At 56.3% G+C, this 18,907-nt stretch overlaps 1 protein-coding gene across 12 annotated transcripts in view; it reads left to right on the top strand.

The window, feature by feature from the left end:
- Nucleotides 1-8,972, top strand: part of RBM33 (RNA binding motif protein 33) — a 125,361-nt gene extending 116,389 nt beyond the window's left edge. For all 12 annotated transcript variants that reach the window (XM_081799776.1, XM_081799775.1, XM_081799771.1 and 9 more), the window contains 2 exons: nucleotides 2,159-2,247; nucleotides 2,552-8,972. In XM_081799776.1, coding sequence (XP_081655902.1) covers nucleotides 2,159-2,247; nucleotides 2,552-2,600 — 138 coding nt within the window. In that variant the 3' untranslated portion in view covers nucleotides 2,601-8,972. The remainder of the gene's footprint in view (nucleotides 1-2,158; nucleotides 2,248-2,551) is intronic.
- Nucleotides 8,973-18,907: the final 9,935 nt, after the last annotated feature.

The following is an 18,907-nucleotide window of genomic DNA, read 5'->3' as shown; positions in this document are numbered from 1 at the left end:
ATGAGAAGTCAGGATGAAGGTTGGTGTGCTTTCCCCCTGCATGCCAGTAAGAAATTAGTTTTTCCTGTCTGTTCCCAATACAGTTCTTCAAGGTTTAGAGGTGACTTCAGGTAAGTCTTCTGACGCGTGCATGAGGTCTGTCCCAGTGCTGGCCGCAGTCACCGTGGGGGCGCCGCTCTTGGCCCTCGGCGCCTGCGACACTGTGGCTGGAGGGGAAGGAGAGCAGGCCAAAGGCACACAGGACCAGAAAGAAGGGCCTAGCAGCGGGCCCTCTGCGGGTGCTCCGGGGCAAGGTGGGATTTGCAGCCGGCTCTGCCACGAACCGAGGCTCGGTTCTTCGCCCATAGTGTCCCCGCCCCACCTGATGACCAAGCTCCAGCTGCAACAACCGGAACTCATTCAGGGCTGAGGCACGGACGGCGTGAGCAGCGAGGTGAGGCAGGCGGCTTGGAAGAGAAAGCGGGCCTCTGTCCGGTACTCGAGGCGTGCGTCCGAGGCCAGGGAAGCTGCGTTGCCGAGGGTGTAGCCCAGAAGGAGGCGTCGATGACATCATTAAAGACCACCTTATGGCGCTTTAGGTGTGCTGTTAATTTAATGATAAGTGAAATCGTCAAGAAAATTCGTCTTCCGGTTTTTATATCCCAAAGAAGAGGAGGAATCTAGTGTTCTGCTAAGCTTGCTTCAGCACAGTGGGCGGGTGGACCCAGCTCAGCACTGCCCAAGGGGCCGCCCCACTGCCTGCGCGTCCACGCTCCTGGTCCGTGGTCAGGTCGGGGCGGTGTCCCCAGCCCCCAGGCTGACTGCTCGTCCTCCAGGGGTCTGTGTGCACAGCTTAGCGCCATGTAGTTGGCAGACTTGAAACGGTTTCTTTCTTTGTGAAACACCAAAAGGTGACTTTGGGGAAGGTGGCTACTTTTTTAGAGCTCTCCTAGTTGTGTTAACTGATAGACGTTCTGTGGTTACAAAAATGAAGAGTACTTGGTATTTTTAGCCATGTGTTTCCACTGTAGATCTTTGACACATGCTTTAAAATTAAATAGTCTCATAGGTCAACACTTTAAAGGTCATGTGTTACCATCAGGTTTTTTTTTTCTGGCTGCCCTACTTCACTAGACAGAAGCCCAAACACTGAGGCATCGAGTCCTGTGCTCTCCCTGGGGCAGTGTGTCCTGGGGTGAGCAAGGGTCCCGCCTCAGCTGCCGTGTGCCCTGCCCTTTGCGGAGGCTAGAGCCTGCACGGTGCCCCAGATACACGTGCTGGGCTGGCTCCGTCACCAGGCTACTTGGGAAACATCAGGCTCTTGAGAGTGGGAATGGCTGAGAGATCACACAGGTCTCCACCTTTGACCTGCTCCTGCGGAATCCTCGGATCCTAAACCGCAAGGCCTCAGGGAAAACTCAGAGCCATGGGTCCTCCTCCGGGCAGGTGTGAGGACCAGGCATGAGATACCTCTGTCCAGTGCTTGCCTTTCAGACGAGTTAAGATTCTCTTCACTTGTTGGATCATTTCTTTCCGCCTGTTGTCTTCACAAGCTAACTTGGTTTTTGCTGCAGAGAGTAGTGGCCTCTGGAATGGTTGCTTTAGCTCTCCTGAAGATTTAATTTGCAGTGTCACTTAGTAATCATCTTGTCAGTACAAAATGTGAGCAGATTGTGCCGACAGCCACCACTGGCGAAGCTGTGCCTCGTTGGGACCTAGCTAGATGTAGAAGAGCCTCATTTTACCCCAGTGGTAATTGTGGGGTCCCGTTGCTAAACAGCAGTTTCCTCCTGTGTGATGAGTATTGCTCTTTTAAAAAGTTGAGTGAGGGCCCTGCAGAGAATTGCCTGGCAGGAAGGCATGTGGACAGGAAGTGACTCTCCAAGAGTGTCTGCCACCGGGCCTCACAAAGAAGGTTGAGGGAGAAGACTGAGTGGCTCACATGGCCGGACAAACACCAGGCTGGGAATCCTCCCATGCCATTCATGGCAATGACTGTTCTGGGATAGATTATCTGGATAAGAAAAATTGCTAGGGAGATAGAATTTTCCTCAGTGATCCAAGTGTCAGCCTGGACTTGAATTTTGTGTTAAAGCTAATGTATAAATATGTTGGGTGTTTGGGGTTTTTTTAAGCATGTACAACATGATATTAAAACATTTCTGTTTTCTTCCTCTAGAGTTTACAGATGCTTCCCCAGCAACGGAAAGCCATAGCTAAGTTCAAGGAACCAGCTCATGCGTTAGCATTTCAACAGAAATTCCACAGGTAGCCGGTGTATTCCGTGGTTAGGGTGCTGTGGAAGTGGGTGGGAGCCTCTCCGCCAAAGCAGCTGTGGTCTGGCCCGCGTGCGTGTGCCCACCTGCTGCTGTAGGAAAGAGCGCACACGGTGCACCCTTCTGTAATGTGGGTCATCAGCCCCCCGTTTCTGTATTGATCTTCTTTGTCTGTCTGCATTTTTATATAATTTCGTTAATCCGGACCCACCACTTTAGTTTTCTTGTACCTTGCTAAGTTGACTGCTGATGTGTGGAGTTCAGTTGATGTTGACTGTTTGTTTGCATTTCCACAGGCACATGATAGATTTGTCCCACATAAATGTGGCCCTGATTGTTGAGTGATTTCTAGCAGGAGACGCTGACCTGACGCTGCCCGCGCTGTGGGATTTCTTCGAGGGAGCTGCAGCATAGGATCCCCACAAGCGTAGGCCTCTCCGTCCGCAGTCTTGCGTAACTGCTGTGTGGAGCGCCGCACGGCCCAGTGTTGATTCCAGCAGAGCTGGACTTGGGGACACGGCGGACTGGGGTTTGCTGTTAGACTGCTTCACGTTCTGTTGTCACCACAGAGAACTACAGTTTTCGTTTGCTTTTGTTTTCAAAGTGCTCACAATGCATGTAGACATCGTTCTGCGTGATCGTACTGTGTGATCGATCACAGTGACTTAGATTCAGGAAGGAACATTAACGTCACAAATTCTAAGTAGTTTTTCACAACAAAGAATACTTGATAATGGTTGCACTTATCTTCAGTGCAGGCTAGACAATTGTTTTCCCAGCCAAGCGTAACTTGCGCTGTCTTCTCAGAAAGCCCTCAAAAGGCTCTTGGAAAAACGTAGATGAAAATGTGGGTGATTATGATTGGCAGTTGCATACCCTGGAAAGCAGGGTATGAGGGTGGTTGGGAGCGGTGCCAGTGTGTGGCAGATTCTGCTTCTTGTGAATACTCCAAAAGCACCGACTGTGTGCTGCCAGCTCCAGACGGGACTCCCCACCCCTTTGCACCCTTCCCGAATCAGGCAGCAGTCCTGGCAGGCCCGCCCCGCCTCCCCGGGCCTAGAGAAGGTGCCCGTAGCGCTGCCAGCTGGCAGCCCTTCCGGAGTCCCCTGCCGGGCGGGCGACACCACGTATCTACCGCGCGAGGTGGAGGGACGGCCCGGAGCTTGAACAGACCTGTGTGGGGTTTTCTTCCCTCTTTTTAAATGCAGCCCAAAGGGGCTTATTTGTGTCCCTGGCTCGGCGACATATGACGTTCTTTCGGAACCTGGTTATCATTGCTTCGATTAACTCCTTGTTTTGGAAGGCTTTTGGAGCAGGGCTGCACCGTCCTTCCGCAGACTAGGAGCAGGTCCCCCCTCGTGGAGTGTGGCCTGAGGGACCGCCAAGCCCGGCGTGGAAATGACATGGGTTCGTAGCGCCAGTGAGCCCGGTTGAGGAGTTCTGGGTAGGTTCCTTTAGGTGAGACACTTGTTCCCCATAAAGCAGCCCTTTAGTAAAATTCATTCTGGGCAAATGTTTAAAAAAGTGCCTTATTAAGTATTTCTGCTCACGAAGGAGGTTTCACTGTTGTGGATTTATACTAATGTGGACCTGAGCTCTTTGAGCAAGTATTAGATACTAGGGCATACTCTGACTTTTTAGCTGTATTTTATACCTAAGATTTCCTGTCAGGTTTAGTAGTAGAATTAGAGGAAGCAGTAGCCCGCTGCCACCTAATGCCTCCGGGTAGCCCAGCGCAGACCCGCCGTAGACCCCGAAGCCCCCGCGGCCAGGCGTCCCCCGCCTCTCCGCCTTCTGGGGGGGCTGGGACACAGGCCCCGGGAACCTGTGTTGCCTTGTTCCCAAAGGTGACATTTTCTAGTGTCTTTTCAGTTGAAGTTACCTGAACGGGAGGGGCGTGTTCAGACCCCGTGAGGCTTGCTGCAGCGTTGGTCCTGTGGTAAGAGCCCGGAAGATGAAGTGGTTGTAGATGGCTGCTTTTCAGAAGATGTTGGGGCCAGGAACAAGTAGGCACTCCTAGGCTACACTAGAACAGCCTCCAGCCGAGGCGCCCGGCCCTGCTGGTTCCCGAAGGCCCTGACGAAGCTGCGGAAGGCGGTGTCACGCGCCAGGGCCGCCTTGCCGCCCCAGTGGAGGGTCCACAGTCAGGGCCGCGCGCCTGCCCGCAGCCGGCTGCCACGGGCTGTCCTGCCCGCTCTTGTCACAAGTAGATACGGATGTGCTCATGGATTTACAAGCGTAGTTTATCTGGTTCAGTCCGCCAAGAGCTGCACTGAAGTGAAGAGCTTGGCAGCCTGGAAGCTCTCCTTGCGAGAGCTCAGAGCACTTCCCCATGCGGGGCGGTGCGCAGGCTTTCAGTTGATGGACTTCCTTTATCACCGAGGACCAACTGATGCCTAAGATGGGGTAGCCTGTGCTGTGGTCTTGACACCAAAAAGCTGCACGTGGTGTCCGGAAAGTAGGCACAGAAACACGCTCTCTTCTAGTTAGTGCCGATAAACTAATCGGTCCTACGTGGGCACCGCTGTCAAAGACAGACCTGTGGCTCCTCTCAGGTCTGCTTCTGGCATTGTCTAGTGGGACACGGGTGTCCGGGACGTGTGTGTCCGTAACTGTCTGCACACACGGAAGCTTTCTCTTGTTGTGACAGTCTTGAAGGCCTTGGGCCAGGGGGTTAGAAGGCTCAGCGCCACCGCCTCCGTGCGCCCAGCCATCGGGCACGGCCCCCGGCGGTGCCCCCGCCCCCGCCCCGGCCCGGGAGCAAAGGCTTAGTTTCCTGGAAGGGGACTGTGGAAAAGGAAAGAAGCAGAATTAGAAAGGAACGTTATTGCCGTGGTCGGTGCGCTTTCCGCAGGGAAATCAGGCCACCGTCAGCTGAACCCTCTTGGAAGATCTGTTGCAACCATTATCTTTGTTCTTTATTTATCATGCATTTAAAATGAGATGCAGAAGCATTTAACATACTATGTAAATACGGACCTTTTAAAATTAAAATGTTATTGGAAATGCTTTCAATTCAGCAACAATCTTAGCTCTTTGTTAGTTCTTTTGTGTTGTCTTATCAGAGTTACATGGATACAGTTCCATAACTGTTGATGTGTTTGTGTGTATATTCGATTTTTATAAAGATGGTAGTAAGTCAATACATTTATCCTGACCTGTGTATTATTTGTTCCCAAGTTCAAGAAGCTTAAAGTCAGTAAATATCAATATATCGCATAAAGTAAACATTATAGGTGATTATGTGGAGCCAAGTTACTTTTTCTTTTTGCATTGTCTTGTTTTGATTTTGTGCTGTAATATAAGATCACGTAGCCGCTTATCTGAGCATAACCTTGCATTACCATTGGTCCGGCCACTTTGTTAAGTCCTTCTACTGATACTTTTCTAAAGGAGAAATCCTGTTTTTTCCCCAAAGGAAATGTTGAGGGGTTCCCCCCCTTTCTGGGCAGGCAGCATCATAAGTAGGTGCCGGTATCCTTGCCCCAGGGGGGACTGGAGGGGTTGGGGGGGCTTCATAAGAACTACTTTTCTTGGGTCATTCTTTTGATTTGTAATGGTCCTGGATAAACAATTGTTGGCGCTTGGTTCTGTAGCATTTCTAAATTGTGACAGCTTAGATCCTGCACCCACGGGTCTTTTTTCAAAGAGCATTTTCCTCAGTTTGCAAACAGAAGACTTTGTTGCCCGTGGAAGGAGATTGGGAGAGCTGTCCAGGGTGGACGGAGTGAGGAATGATGGAGAGGGTGGGGAGGAGAGCTTTGCAGAATGAGGAGTTGTAATGAGTATTATAATGAACTTTGGACACACAGACTCTTTTAAGAGGAGTCAGCCAGTCATGTTGGGAGACGGGAGAGTGGGCTCGCAGACGGCTGTCGCTGGGGGACGGGAGGGTGTCCACCCGTCAGGGATAGCCACCCTTCCTTGCCTGGGCCTTGAGCTCTTCTTCCTCAGGAGGAGGCTGGACGGGCTCCCATCGGGTAGAGATGCACGGAGGCAGGGGCCTTGCTCAGAGGGTTGGTTTTGAGAACCTATCGTTTCCGTTCTTTTTTTCTTTCTTTCTTTCTTTGTTTTTTTTTTTTGGCTTGTGGTTTTCTGTTTTGTTCTGTTTATTTTGTTGTTGTTTTTTTTTTAATTAATTTCTTTGTTATTTAATTGAAGGTAAGCTCGCCATGCTGGTAGACCGCTGGACTGACAGGGACCCTGTTGCGGACGGTCGGGTTTTGGTAGAGGCCTGCGTGCCCAGTGCCTGGAGCGCCCTCGAGCCTCCTTGTCCCTCGCAGTTCCTCAGAGAGCCCCCGCGCCCCGCCGACAGGACTTGCATCCCCCGTCAGCCTGCGCTGCCCTCAGCAGATGGCTCTGGGCTCCCTGACTGGCACACTGCCCTTCTCGGGGTCATTTCGAATTTTTCCTCCCTTCCTGCTTGGAGGACTGTGCTGGTTTCACGTATTCACTGGTAGACCTACTTTTACTTCCTTTAGTCACAGGTAGAGTCCCACCCCCCCACCGTTTTTATTTATTTATTTGGAGTTGGGGGGGCTTCTGAGAGGTAGCCCTTGGTTCTTGACAAGTTTTTAAGTGACATCATTCTAAAAGGGAATTTCCTGAACGGCAGGAGGGGGCGGGTGATAGAGACGGGGCCAGGAGCCACTTGTTCTCCCCCCCCCCCCGCCCCCGCCGTGAAGGAAGCCACAGGAGCTTAGATCATGTAGGGGAAAGTTTAGGTATTTTACTGTGTTTCATGAGCATTTCGATTAACCTTTTCAACTATTTTTAAAACTTGTAAATGAAGTGTTATTTTGGACATTCGTAAATATGAACTCTCCAAAGGCATTTGGCCTTGAATCACTAGTAAATCCTAAGGATTTTGTGTAAGGTTTTTTTGCAACCTATTTAATTGTCATCATTGAAAGCGCCCATGGTTTTGTGTCCTAGAACCAAAGCAAAACTCACTGATTCATATTGGATCCCAGGTATACCTTCTTCTGGTAGCGTATGGTTGGGAAGGATCATTGGTTTTACACGTTGTAACCTGCCTTTTCTAGAGGATGTTTTTAAAACTCTTAACTCTCTCTTTTCTGTGCCGTGTTGTGGTAGGAAATCTTTTCATTAAGATGGGCAGGTAGAGCAGGTATCTTTCTTTAGTGAGCAGTTGCTTTTCCCTTTTATTTCTAACCAACTAAAATGTAAAAAGATCATGTTGGTGTTTTGCTCTGTTTTATTTTGCTAATTTTAAAACGTATGTAGAAAAATACAGGCCCTTTAAAAAGAAACAATGTAGTTTAAAATTTTTAATACATTGCACAGAGTGGACAGATGTACTATTTTAATATATTCTGTATTTAGTAATATACTCTAGAAAGTAGACCCTGACATTCTTTTAGCATGATTTTCCTTTAAAATTAGTTTTCTTCGTAAGGGCACACATAGTGGAAGCTGATTTTTAAGGGACTGTTCAGTTTTATGCCCTGCAGTATTACCTTAGACTGTCTAACGTAGGTCTTTGAATCAGCAACACACATTTATACTCTGAACTGAAGGGCGAGTGAGACTTCATGTTGATAATCCATCTTTGCTTTTCACAGGCATGGGATCCAGAATCGCTTTTCCTCTGTGAGGATTTTCACTCTCCGTCTTCGTCTTTAATTCTACACTTTAATTTCCAGGTTCAACAGCAGCGAAGCCTGAAACCTTTCCATTCCCAGCTGCTTCTCCGTGTTGGGCGCCTCCATCCTCTGGGGGCCTGCGTGCCCCCCCTCCTTCCTGTTCTCTTGCACTTTCCTTCCCAAAACCCGTCTACCAGCCACCACTGAGGGCTCCTTTCCCCTTCTGGAAAATCACTTTCTTTGACTTCCTCATCTCTGGATGTCCTTCTTCTCCTCCCCACCTGCCTTTGGTGATGGACTTCTCCATTTGCTGACGGTGCTACATTCTTTCTTGCTCCTCTGTCCTGTCTTAACATTTAGAATTCCTCTCGGGGTGGGGGTGGGGGGGTGGTTACGAGAATGTTGTGGATATTTTTGCACGGTGTTTAAAATCGATTGCATCTTATCCTTTGCTTTGACAGGTTTTTACTCATGCTTTGTTCCCCCAGGTCTCTGTTGGAGAGAATAACGTCTGAATTCTATTATTTTGCAGTTTGACTTGTAGGAGTGTGTGGCCCCCCAGCCGCTGGTGTCGTGCCGCTTGCGGGGAGCGTGTGATTAATCTCCCCCTTGTTTTCACCCTCTACTTCTGCAGGACCCCTTGTGCATGAGTTCAGTGTTAGTTGTGATGCGCCTGTTTTTCCGCTGGAAGTGGCGGCCTGTTTGACCCTTTGTTTCTGCTCTCGCTGTGATCCTTCCTAACCGTAATGCGCACGCGCTGCCGAGCTGGTCTCTGCCGGCTCCGAGGTGGAGTCTGACGCTGTGTTTATTGGGAGTGCGCTGAGAGTTCAGAAACCACCAGAGGACTGAATTGCTTTCCTCTGGGTTGGTCTCCTTCATGTTCTCTACCAAACACTACACTTACCGTTGTGGGAGATGGCGTTGCCTTGCTTTACCCCAGTTTTCACTGTGCAGATGGCCCTGACAGCTTTATAAGGAATATATGTGAAGAACAGTAGGACATGGTTGGAAAAAATGTATTGTGTGTGTATCGTTTGTGTGATTCCATACCAAGGCGTGTCTCGAACTGTACTGTAATTTGGAAGATGTGTTAATAAAATACTTCGCAGTTCCCGCTTTTGTTCTGTAGCTTTTCTTTGATCTCGCCACTCAGACGCGGTCAGTCCCTCGTCTTAGCCACGTGGACAGACAGCACTGCGACCGCCCCGCGGGAGACCGGGTGGTGTTTCCCCTGAGGAGTGGGGGGTTGTCCCCAGGCCCGCAGATGTGCCCCCTCTGCCGTAGGCATCGGCTTGGGGGTGGTCTCTAATTAGTGGACCCGCAGGAAGGTCAGAGCGACCGCTCGTCTTCAGCCACGTTCCACGGTCTGCAAAGTCTCAGCTGACAGTATGTTTCTTTGTTGGAAGTGGGCGAGTTATGTTTTCTTCTTATATTTTTTAAGGCATTACAAATAGTTGTTAAAACTCTTCAAGGGACGTTTGTACACCGAAGCCGGAGAACGGTCATCCGTAATGTCACGCCCACGTGCTGCCGTTGCGTGTGACGCCCGGTTTCCGTTCGGGAAGTCGCACGGTGCGCCCTGCTGGGGTCCGTATCCCATTTCCTGCGTCATCCGTGCTCTCCATGTTGCTACAGATCGCTCCTAATGTCCGGTCTGTTCTGAAAACAAAGTCTTTTGAAAATAACCCGCCACCCCGCCCCAGCCGTTGCAGGAAATCTTTGAGGAGACCCAGGTGTTGGCGTGCACACCCCTGTGCTGGGACGGGGTTCAGGCGGGAGGCGCTTAGTGGCTGCACCTCTCCTCACCTCCCGAAACCCGCCTTTCTCACCTGTGGGAAGGGGGCGTATCTTGTGACGATCAAGCGAAACAGTGTTGGTAACTTGTGACCCCGTGCCGGCCCCGGCAGTCCCTCGTTGTGTGGGTGATAGGGGCTCACTTGACTGAGGTCTCCATGCCCTTCGTGGCATGAAAGAGAACCACCCGTGTTCTAGCTTAGGAGTGACCGTCGTCACTCTCCACCCCGGCCCCTGTGGCGGGACTCAAGGCCGAGGTCCCTTCTCTCGTTTGACCTCTGCGTGGGCTACTTGAATCCTAGTGACAAAGGCCAACACGGAGGGGATGACCATGGTGCCCCCGCGAGCAGGAGGCCGGGCAGCGGGAGGGCCTTGGCTCCGCTCCAAGCACCCGCCAGGGCCTCACTGACAAAAATGTTCCTGCTGAAGACCTCCCACGGTACACTCCACCGCTCTTCTCCCGGCGTGAGGTGAGAGGGGAGGAGAGGAGGCAAGAGAAGAGGCTAATTGGGGGGAAAGCTGAGCAGGAAGTGATGCTTATCAGAGGTCTGTGCAGTTGGATTAATTTCTCAGATCCGACCTAATGGAATTTTTAACCCTAAATCAGAATCTGAAGATGGCTAGTGACTAAAGAAAGCCAAAACCATGTTTCTTCCGTTTTAATCCATCGGTAAGTTGTTCTTTGTCTAAAACCTGGCCTTGGCTTTGAGTGATGGGATCTCTGCGGAAGATGGGGCTGAAAATGCCTCTCGGTGTCAGGTAGCGAGTGGGAGATACTAGGTGGAAGGGGGCTCCTTCAGGGGTTTCTCTCTCCACGCTTGGTCCCCGCACAGGGCTGCACCCCGGCGGTTGGGGAGGGGTCTGCGTGCGTGCGTGCGGGCAGGCAGGCAGGCAGGCGCTTGGGAGGGCTGCCCGGTCGCTGCCCAGGAAAGGCAGCAGGGGTCCGCACCCCCGGCAGGTTCTGTCCGCCGCCTCCGACAGGCGCTCTTACCAGAACGCACGTTTCCGTATTTTGGAGGAGGTGATCTACAGGTGAGTCTGAAGGGAGAAAGTGGAGAGTGAGTTCTCGAGGAGAAGTGCAGTGCGTAGGGAGTGTGGCTCCGGGAAGGGCCAGTGCGGGAGGCACCGGGTCTGGGCTGGAGGCGGCTCCCGGTGCTGTCCTGAGAGGGGCGAAATGGCAGGTCTCCCTCTCACCCCGCGTCGGTTTGCGGGCTGTCCTCCATCACCGCCTCCTCGAGCACCCTTCGCTGTTCTGCGTTGTCTTTTCTCCCGGAACTGGGGCTCGTGGTGCTGGTCTGGAGGACTCGGATTCCGTGATTCCAGCCTTGAGTCCCAGCTGGGGCCCCGGGGGCTCCAGGGAAGTCCTCCCCAGTTCCCGTCACAGCCGTGGGGGCGTCTTTCCTCTCTGCTCCCACCCTGCACCGCGCACAACGTCGTCCCTGCTCTTTCTCAGGTGGCCTCACCAGGAGCTCGCCCGCCGCGCCGGCCACCAGCTCCGCCAGCCTGCCCGCAGGGCCCCCCCGCCCGCTGTCCCGGCTCCTGTGCGGGCCAGCCCCCGACCTGTGCTGCACCCCCTTCCGCCCCCCTGTTGAAGACCTCGCACCTGCCGAGTCTCCTCTCGGCCCGCAGCTCCTTGTCTCCCACTAGCAAACAGACCCCCTTCACTTCGCCCGACAAGGTTGGCTTTCTTTTCTTGCTGTCTGCATTTTCTCCCTAAAATTCCCTCTTGAATCCACACCGACCTGGCTCGTCAACCCAACACTTCCCCGAATCTTCTTTGCCAAGAATTCTAAGGGGCCCCATATTGCCAGAGGCAGAAGCGCCTCAGGACGCATGTCGACCCTTCAGTTTAGGAAAATCGGCCGCGTTCCTCCCGTGGCCTACAGAACAACAACTCTTCCGTCTTGCCTCGCTGTGATCCGCCTCCTGGTCTCCTGGTTGGGTCCTCCTGGTGCTCTGTCCTCCTGTCTGCCAAAGGGGGGAGCCCCAGGACCTCCCCCCCCTTCTCCCTGCGTGACCCCAGGCAACCAGACCTCCCTTTCCGCTTAGATGTTCAGCAGGGGTTTCAAACTCAGTACGCGGAGCTTTGATCTTTCCCCCAGTCCCCCCATCGCAGTAGGTGGCAGCTCCTTTCTTAAGGACACTCAAGCCCCAAACTTTGGGGTCAGCGTGCCTTCTCTCCTTGTCTAACACACGGCCCGTTACTGGGCCAGCGCGGTCTCCAAGAGTGTCTGGGGCCTCAGCCCTTCCCTTGGCCCCACAGCTAGCGCCCCAGCGGAAGCTACCCAGCTCTGTCCCACGGGTTAGACGGGTTTCCTAGTCACGGAGAGACGCCCAGCACGGGGGCCCAGGACGAGCCCTTGGAAACCTGAAGTCTTGAGAACAACCCTCCCCCTCTGCAGACAGAAAAGCAAAGCTTGGAAGCAGAGAGAAAGTCGAGGCTCCTCCTCCCTCACTTCCCCACCGGACCCAAGAGGAGGGTGGGCCAGGGACTCTGCTCAGCGTCAACCCCACTTCTCCCCATCCGACTGCTGCGGCCGGAGCCACACCCTTCCTTCCTCTACCCTGCCCCTCGGCGCCCCGAAGGGTCTCCCGGCGTTGCCCGTGGCGGCCCCCCCGTCCACACGGCAGCTCCTCAGCCTGTCGCGGGCAAGGCCACACCTGGCTGGTTTTGCTGCAGGGCGACACCCAGCCGACGGTGAACGCCGCGATGGCGCTGTGGAGGCGTGGGCACCGATGTCCTTCATGTCCCCAAGCCCCGGGGCGGCAGCTGCTCGAGCCACACACAGCGGGGCTGTGGCTTTGTGGTCTTGGGCATGAAGGCAATGCCTAGTGACTTCCATGTTCTGGACCCCCCTCCACTTTTGAAAATGTGACATTATATGAACGGGGGACGCTCTCGCGTGTGCACATCTCCACACCTGGCATCTCTGGGGGGGCTGTTTCCGGGGGGTCTTCCCACCCCGGAGGCGAGTCTCCTGTGCCACCCATCCTCTGCCGGGCTTATCTGGGTCGGGGGTCCTTGCAGTAGTGTCTCCCCGCAGGCGGTGAGCCCCGCGTGCTCACGGGGGCGCCGGGTGCTGCGGGGGTGCGGGGTGCAGGCTCCTCCAGAAGCTGCCGGCTCCGCTTGCCCGCGAAGGGCCGCCTTTCCCGGCTCCCCGGCAGAGGGCGCTCTCCCCCCGGGGCGGGCGGCGGACATGCGGCTCCGGCCGGCTTCATCGGTGGGCTCGCCCACTCCTTCGTTCAGTGTCTCCGGAGCGCCTGCCGCGTCGCCTCCCGGCAGTGCCGGCCCCCGAGGGCAGAGCGTCCCCGCGCTGCCCCCGTGAGCGTGAGCCGCAGGCCCGGAGCTGCCCGGGCACCGAGGCCGCGGGTCGGAGACCACGTGGGCGCGGCCGTGGCTTGTGGGGTCCGCGCGGGGCTGTGCGGGGCTGACCGCAGAGCCCGCTCTCCCGTCCCCGGTGCTCCTCCGCGGGGGAGGCCCCAGGCCTGGGGGAAAAGCCCTTTGTCCACCAGTGAGCACATTTGGGCAATGCGTTTGGGCGCTGGCTTTGAGCCTGGTAAGATGAGCCTCACCACTTCGTGGACGCATGTGACCTTACTTATTTCCATCCCAAACTCAACAAGACGCTTCTCCAAATGACTCCTGGTCATTTAGAACATTCCAGAAGCAATAGCAAATGCACAGGCGCCTAGATCTCTAGGATTTCCCCTCGGGTGGCATTTTGGCGGCTGTTCCGGGATTTACTGGTGACCCCGGGGTCACTAGGATGGATTTAGAGGTAGGAAACAGAACGAAGAATTTCTTCAACGTTTTCAAGCTAAAATATTTTGTTTTTGCTTACATAGGACTAAATTGTCATTGAGACAAATGTGGAAAATACAGGTAAGCGAAAGGGAGAAATGAGGTCACTTGCCATTCCAGAGACAGTCATTGGTGAGATTTCAGTGTGTATCCAAACGTTTTTCTCAGAAAACACACACGCGCGTGCACACACACACACACGGAGGTGGGACCGAAGTGTGCATAATGTTTTGGAACCGGCTGTTTTTCACCGTATGATGTGTTGTAAATATTCCCTCATGAAGTTGAGTATGTTGTATGACACTCCCGAGTTTACCGAACTAATTCCGTAGTGTTGGACACGGAAGCTGCTGCCCAGATTTGCAGGCTACGGACACCACGGCGGAAGCATGACAGGACCCTGAGCGTATGCAAATCTGGTTGTTTCCTTGGTGTCAGTTCCAACAGTAGAAGTGCTGAGCCAACGGACGCAGAATTCCCAGGCTTCGGTGACTCGCTGCCAAGTGGTGCCGCGGTGACATTAATCCCCACGGCCATCCTACCCCAATCCCGGGCCAACCCTACATATACCATGTGTTAAAATCTCTTCCTCTTCCCACTTCTCCCACCATTTACTCTGCGGAACTGGGGGCTGAGCGTCAGGCAGGGTTTAAAGAGGTGGGAAGGAGGCGGCAGGCCAGGCCCAGAGGAGCTGGGAGGAGGGGCCCGGGGAGGGTGACGGCGCGGGTCTCCTCCTTCCCTGCCTGCAGTGGGTGGACTGATGAAGCTCCAAAGCCGAATGTTCGGATCCCAGCCCCTTCCCTTAGCTGGGCAATCTGGGAGAAACCACTTGCTTTCCTACAGGTTACTCTTCTCATCTGTGAAGTGAAGGGAGCAGTGTCCGAGCCGTAGAAGGATGAAAGCCTCGTGCAGAGTTGCTATCCCTTATTGGTGATCAAGATGGGAAGAAAAACCACTCTCTGGGTGTTTCACGGGTAATAATGTGGGCTTTTTCCATTCCTGCTAGGAAATTTGAAGAGTGCGTGAAAAATTTTTTTTTTTTTAAGATTTTATTTATGTATTTGTCAGAGAGAGAGCGCACAAGCAGGGGGAGTGGCAGAGGGAGAGGGAGAGGCAGACTCCCCGCTGAGCAGGGAGCCCGATGCGGGACTCGATTCCAGGACCCTGGGATCATGACCCGAGCCAACAGCAGATGCTTAACCGACTGAGCCCCCCCCCCCGGTGCCCCCGAGTGCATGAATTCTTTAAGATCTTCCTTAGCCCCTAGAACAGCCTTATAAATTCCTAAGATACCTACTGACCAACTTACTGACCAAAACCAAAAAACCCAGAATCCCCTTTGTCTCCCTCTGTGCCCCATTTTCTCTGCCTCTCACACGAGGGCAGGAAGGGAAAGCATTCGCCCACGGGAGCCCGCGGCCCGGGCTGCCCGCACCCCCCGCCTGCCCCCGCCTCTCCGCTGTCCCCCCGGCCCCGCGATGCCTGTCCCAGGGCGGTCACCCTCCCCGTTCCATTCCTCTCAAAACCTGTTCTCAGAGAAGGATTTGATATTTAAGAAGTGACTTCAATGTCTGATTCCCCAGGGCTTTAGCACTGATAGTCTAAGCTAGCTCTCCTTGCGGGAAGAAGGCAGCTCGCCCCTGCTCGCTGACCTTCGGTGCCCTTGACGTCTGGCGGGCGGGATGCCCAACTCGGAGGAAGGCCACTCCTCACTGCGCGGCAGGCAAGAGAGACCCCCGTCCCAGACTCTCCCATTGCCCACTGCCTGCCTCTTGCACACTCACACACACACAACTGACGCACACCCACGCACACTCACAGTTCACCCACACGTGCTTGCACACTCACTCTCAGTTCATCCACACACACACTCGCCTCACACACGCGCTCACACCCACAGAACACTTAACACGCACGGGCACACACAGCCGCTTTGGGAGACCCTCTCCAGGTGTGCACGCGAAGGGAAGCAGCGGGGGCCCCGCGTCTGCGGACCCCGCCCGGGCCCCCCGCGCCCCCCCCACCGAGGAGAGCAGAGGTCACGGGGGCCGGAGGGCGGGTGCGGCCAGGTGGGGAGGCCCCAGCCTCTAGGAGCCGGGGCTCAGGGCTGCCGGAGCGCGCCCACCTGGAAGACCCAGCCCTTGGTTGCTCGAGACGGCAGAGCTGGGGCCCTCTGCCCGGTATACCCGCAGGCAGACAAAAGTATTTTTAAACTCATTTCCCTGACCTAAAAAGGCTCTTTTTTGACTGAACACCTAGTCGTTAGGACCGACATGGGAGCACTGGGAGCGCTGCCTATAAATAGCTCAGCACTCCAGCTGGGGAGGCAGCTCCGGCCTCTGCAGGTGTCCGGGGGCCGGGCGCGGGGCGTCCTGGCGAGGGGGGGGCGCTGCACTGGCTTGTTCTCAACGGCAGGACATGGGCTGGGGCTCGTCGTGGACCGGTGCCGGTCGCCCCCGGGGCCCCCCCGCTGCTGCCCGTCCTGCCCCCTCAGGGGAGGCACGGAAGGCCGTGGGCATCTCGGCCTGCAGAGGTGAGGGGCTGCCGGCGGCTGGGGAGGGGGACGGTGGGCCCGGACCGCCAACCGCAGCCACATGATGACAGGGCAGGACCTGAGCCCCCGAATTTAACAACAAGTTTCTTCTTCTGAGCAAGGGAAGTGGGCTCCTTATATTGAACTAGGAAAATACAGAAAATGTATCAAATCTGCACCTACCTGAAGTCCCTCAAATCCCAGCTAACCCCCCAAACCCGCTTCGTCTCGGAAACGGCCAGAACCCAGGGGGGCCGCGCATCCCCGGCTCTGCTCCCACCTCTGTGATGAGCTGCCTCGGAGCTCTGGGTTTTACTTGTATTTTCCCACAGTGGTAAGTCAGTCCTGCCCGATGATGCACGGTGCTCTCTCTGCTGAGGCCAGTTCTCTCTGTCCCGCCTGCGGAACTCCCCAGGCGCCGGGCGTGGCTGGCTCAGTTTCCCTGTTGGTCCTGGCCCCGTACTGGGGGCTCACCTCCTCCTGGCCCCTCCGGCCTCGGCCTGGGGGAGAAGGGGAATTCCCATGAGGGAAGGAAGGAAGAGCTGCTGTGGGGCGCGGGGCGCGAGGGGTCCGTGGGACAGCCCGGGCCTCTCGCAGGGGTGCGCACCAGGGGTCTTCACCGGGAGCTAAACGGAGATGGGACGGAGGGGTAGAGCCTCCGGGCCGCCCCACGAGGACAGGGGCGCACTGCTCGGTGCCCCCCCGGCTTCCTTCTCTCACCCCCGATACGGCTCTGGGGGGATGCAGAGCAGTGACCTTAGCTGCTCCCCAAACCTGTGGGCAGGCCCCGACATCAGCCCGTGGCCCGGTCTGGATAGGAAGCATGGCAGATGTCAGAGTTCATGCGGGCGGGAAGGAGGGGGCCGCGCTCCAGGGACGTGCTTCTCGCAGTGGGGTTCAGATGAGGTCAGGCGTCGCGCAGTTACAGCCAACTCCAGCACGGAAGGTTCTGGACATCTGATGAGCGCTGGTCTGTTAGATGTTCTGTTGTTCCTCAAACTTCTTCCTTAAAAGGGAGAACACCTTGAGGGGGATGCTTTTCCTGACCCCAGCCCTGGAGGCCGCCCAGAGATTCGCCGTGGCCTTGGGTCCGCATTGAAGTGACCCTTGGGCTCTAATCAGGGGCAGCCGGGAGGAAAGTGCTTTCTGGAAGGAAGTAGCCTGGAGAGGGAGAGAGCCCTCCGTCCCCAGCCACACCGCATCCAACATCCAGCCCTGCTCAGGCCCCCGCCGGGCCTGGACTGCAGCGGGCGGGACCTTCCTTCCAGCCGCACTGGCCCCCGACCGACCCGGCGGGACACCCATCTGGTGGAAGGCCGCCTTCTCTTTCCTGTTGAGGTCGCACGGTCCCCCCCACGTGGGTCACCCTAGAAGGAAGTCGCGCTTCATCACCTTGTTGTTCTGTGTCCGCCCGCGGCAGCCAGCCCCGCGCGGCCACAGCCGGTGTCCGACGAGGACGACCTCGAGGGTCTGTTCAGAGAATCCGAGTACTTTCGTCTCCCCAGTGTTGTGTTTTCTTTGGGTGTAGACAGACTTGTTCAGCCTCACCTGGATCCAGGTGGGGCCTATCGGCCGTAGCCACCGGCTGGCCTTCAAGCGGGAGCATTTCTGGGTTGCAAGGGACCGTGGGTCTGCCGCCTCACCTCCCTGTGAGCGGGCGGAGGCCCAGCAGTGTCCACGGCCCTCCCAAACCCACGGGCGGTCAGTGGTGGGGCCGCAGTGGTCCCCAGTCCCTGGCTCCCTCTCGGTGAGGCTGAGTCCACACAGAGGAGCCTGGCTACGGCACCCAGGGCTTCTCAGAGGGGCCCCTACGACCACTGTCCCCCTGTGTGGCCCCGTGCTTCCCGTAAACCCCACCTTGGGTCGCCCACTTACCCCAAGGCGTGCGAAGCTGTGTCCGGGGAGGGGAGCCGAGGGCTGTGGAGACCAGGGGCCTGGTCCCAGCCGCGCAGCCCAGCGAGGCCCCACACGCCCAGCGGCCTGCCCCTTCCAGGCGCCCAGACGGCCCACAGGAGGGCCTGCCCAACCCCTCAGCTCTGGAAACGGCCGCAGCCGCCGTCCCTCTGCAGGGCCTGGTGCCCAGAAAGGGGGGCGCTCAACCTCACTTAAGACAGAGCGGGGGGAACTGTTGCTGCCTTCCTGGGTCCCCAGACAGGAGTCCTCTTTGCTCCTCCCTTCTGACCACTGGTGTTCAAGAATAAAGTCCCGCGGGAGCGCGCCCACCCACGACCCAGGCCCATCCGCTGGGCCAGCCGGGCCGGCTGAGCTTTAATTTGGGTCACGGACGGCGGGAGGGGGGCAGGCCGCTCGGCCTGCACCGGACGGCCCGCGCCGCCCGCTCCAACCGGAGCCCTCACGTCTCCTTGACCCTCCTCCCTGGGGCCTGACCTGCTGTCCCTCGCTCTCTGTTAGAGGACACTTGGGGATTTGTTCTGATGAGCCCCCGGCTGGTCACCGTCCACCGCCTTTGCGGCCCCGGCCTCCCGCGCAGATGCCAGCGCCCGCCTCTGCGCACGGCGACCAGCAGAGGGCGCTCGGACTCCACTCAGGGCAGCTTCTTCCAGCCCGGCGGCCGCGCGCTGATGCTGGGGGCACTTGGGGGACCTAGAAGGACCCGCGCCCCAGGCGGCGTGCTGCGCTGGCCCAGCACCCCGTATCTCCCCGACCCCCTCTGCTTCCGCCCTCCTCTTAGACTCAGCCTGACGCGATCAGGGACAGCGCCAGGGGCGCGGGGGGCTGCCAGGGGCACTGCCCGCGAGGGCTGGAGCCGCCTGCCTGGGGAGCTTCCCCAGGCCCACGGCGCGGACCGCAGAGTGGCCGGCCACGGAGCTGGAAACCCGCCGCGGGAAGGGCTGGGCGCACAGCCAGCAGTGTTGGCTGGGTGCTGGGTGCTGGGGCCTGGGTGCTGGGTGCTGGG

This window comes from Leptonychotes weddellii, chromosome 12 (genome assembly GCF_054177405.1).
Source record: "Leptonychotes weddellii isolate Sample4059 chromosome 12, ASM5417740v2, whole genome shotgun sequence".
Classification (NCBI taxonomy): domain Eukaryota; kingdom Metazoa; phylum Chordata; class Mammalia; order Carnivora; family Phocidae; genus Leptonychotes; species Leptonychotes weddellii.
The sequence above is the reverse complement of the archived record's forward strand: the minus strand, read 5'-3'. Positions and strand labels throughout refer to the sequence as shown.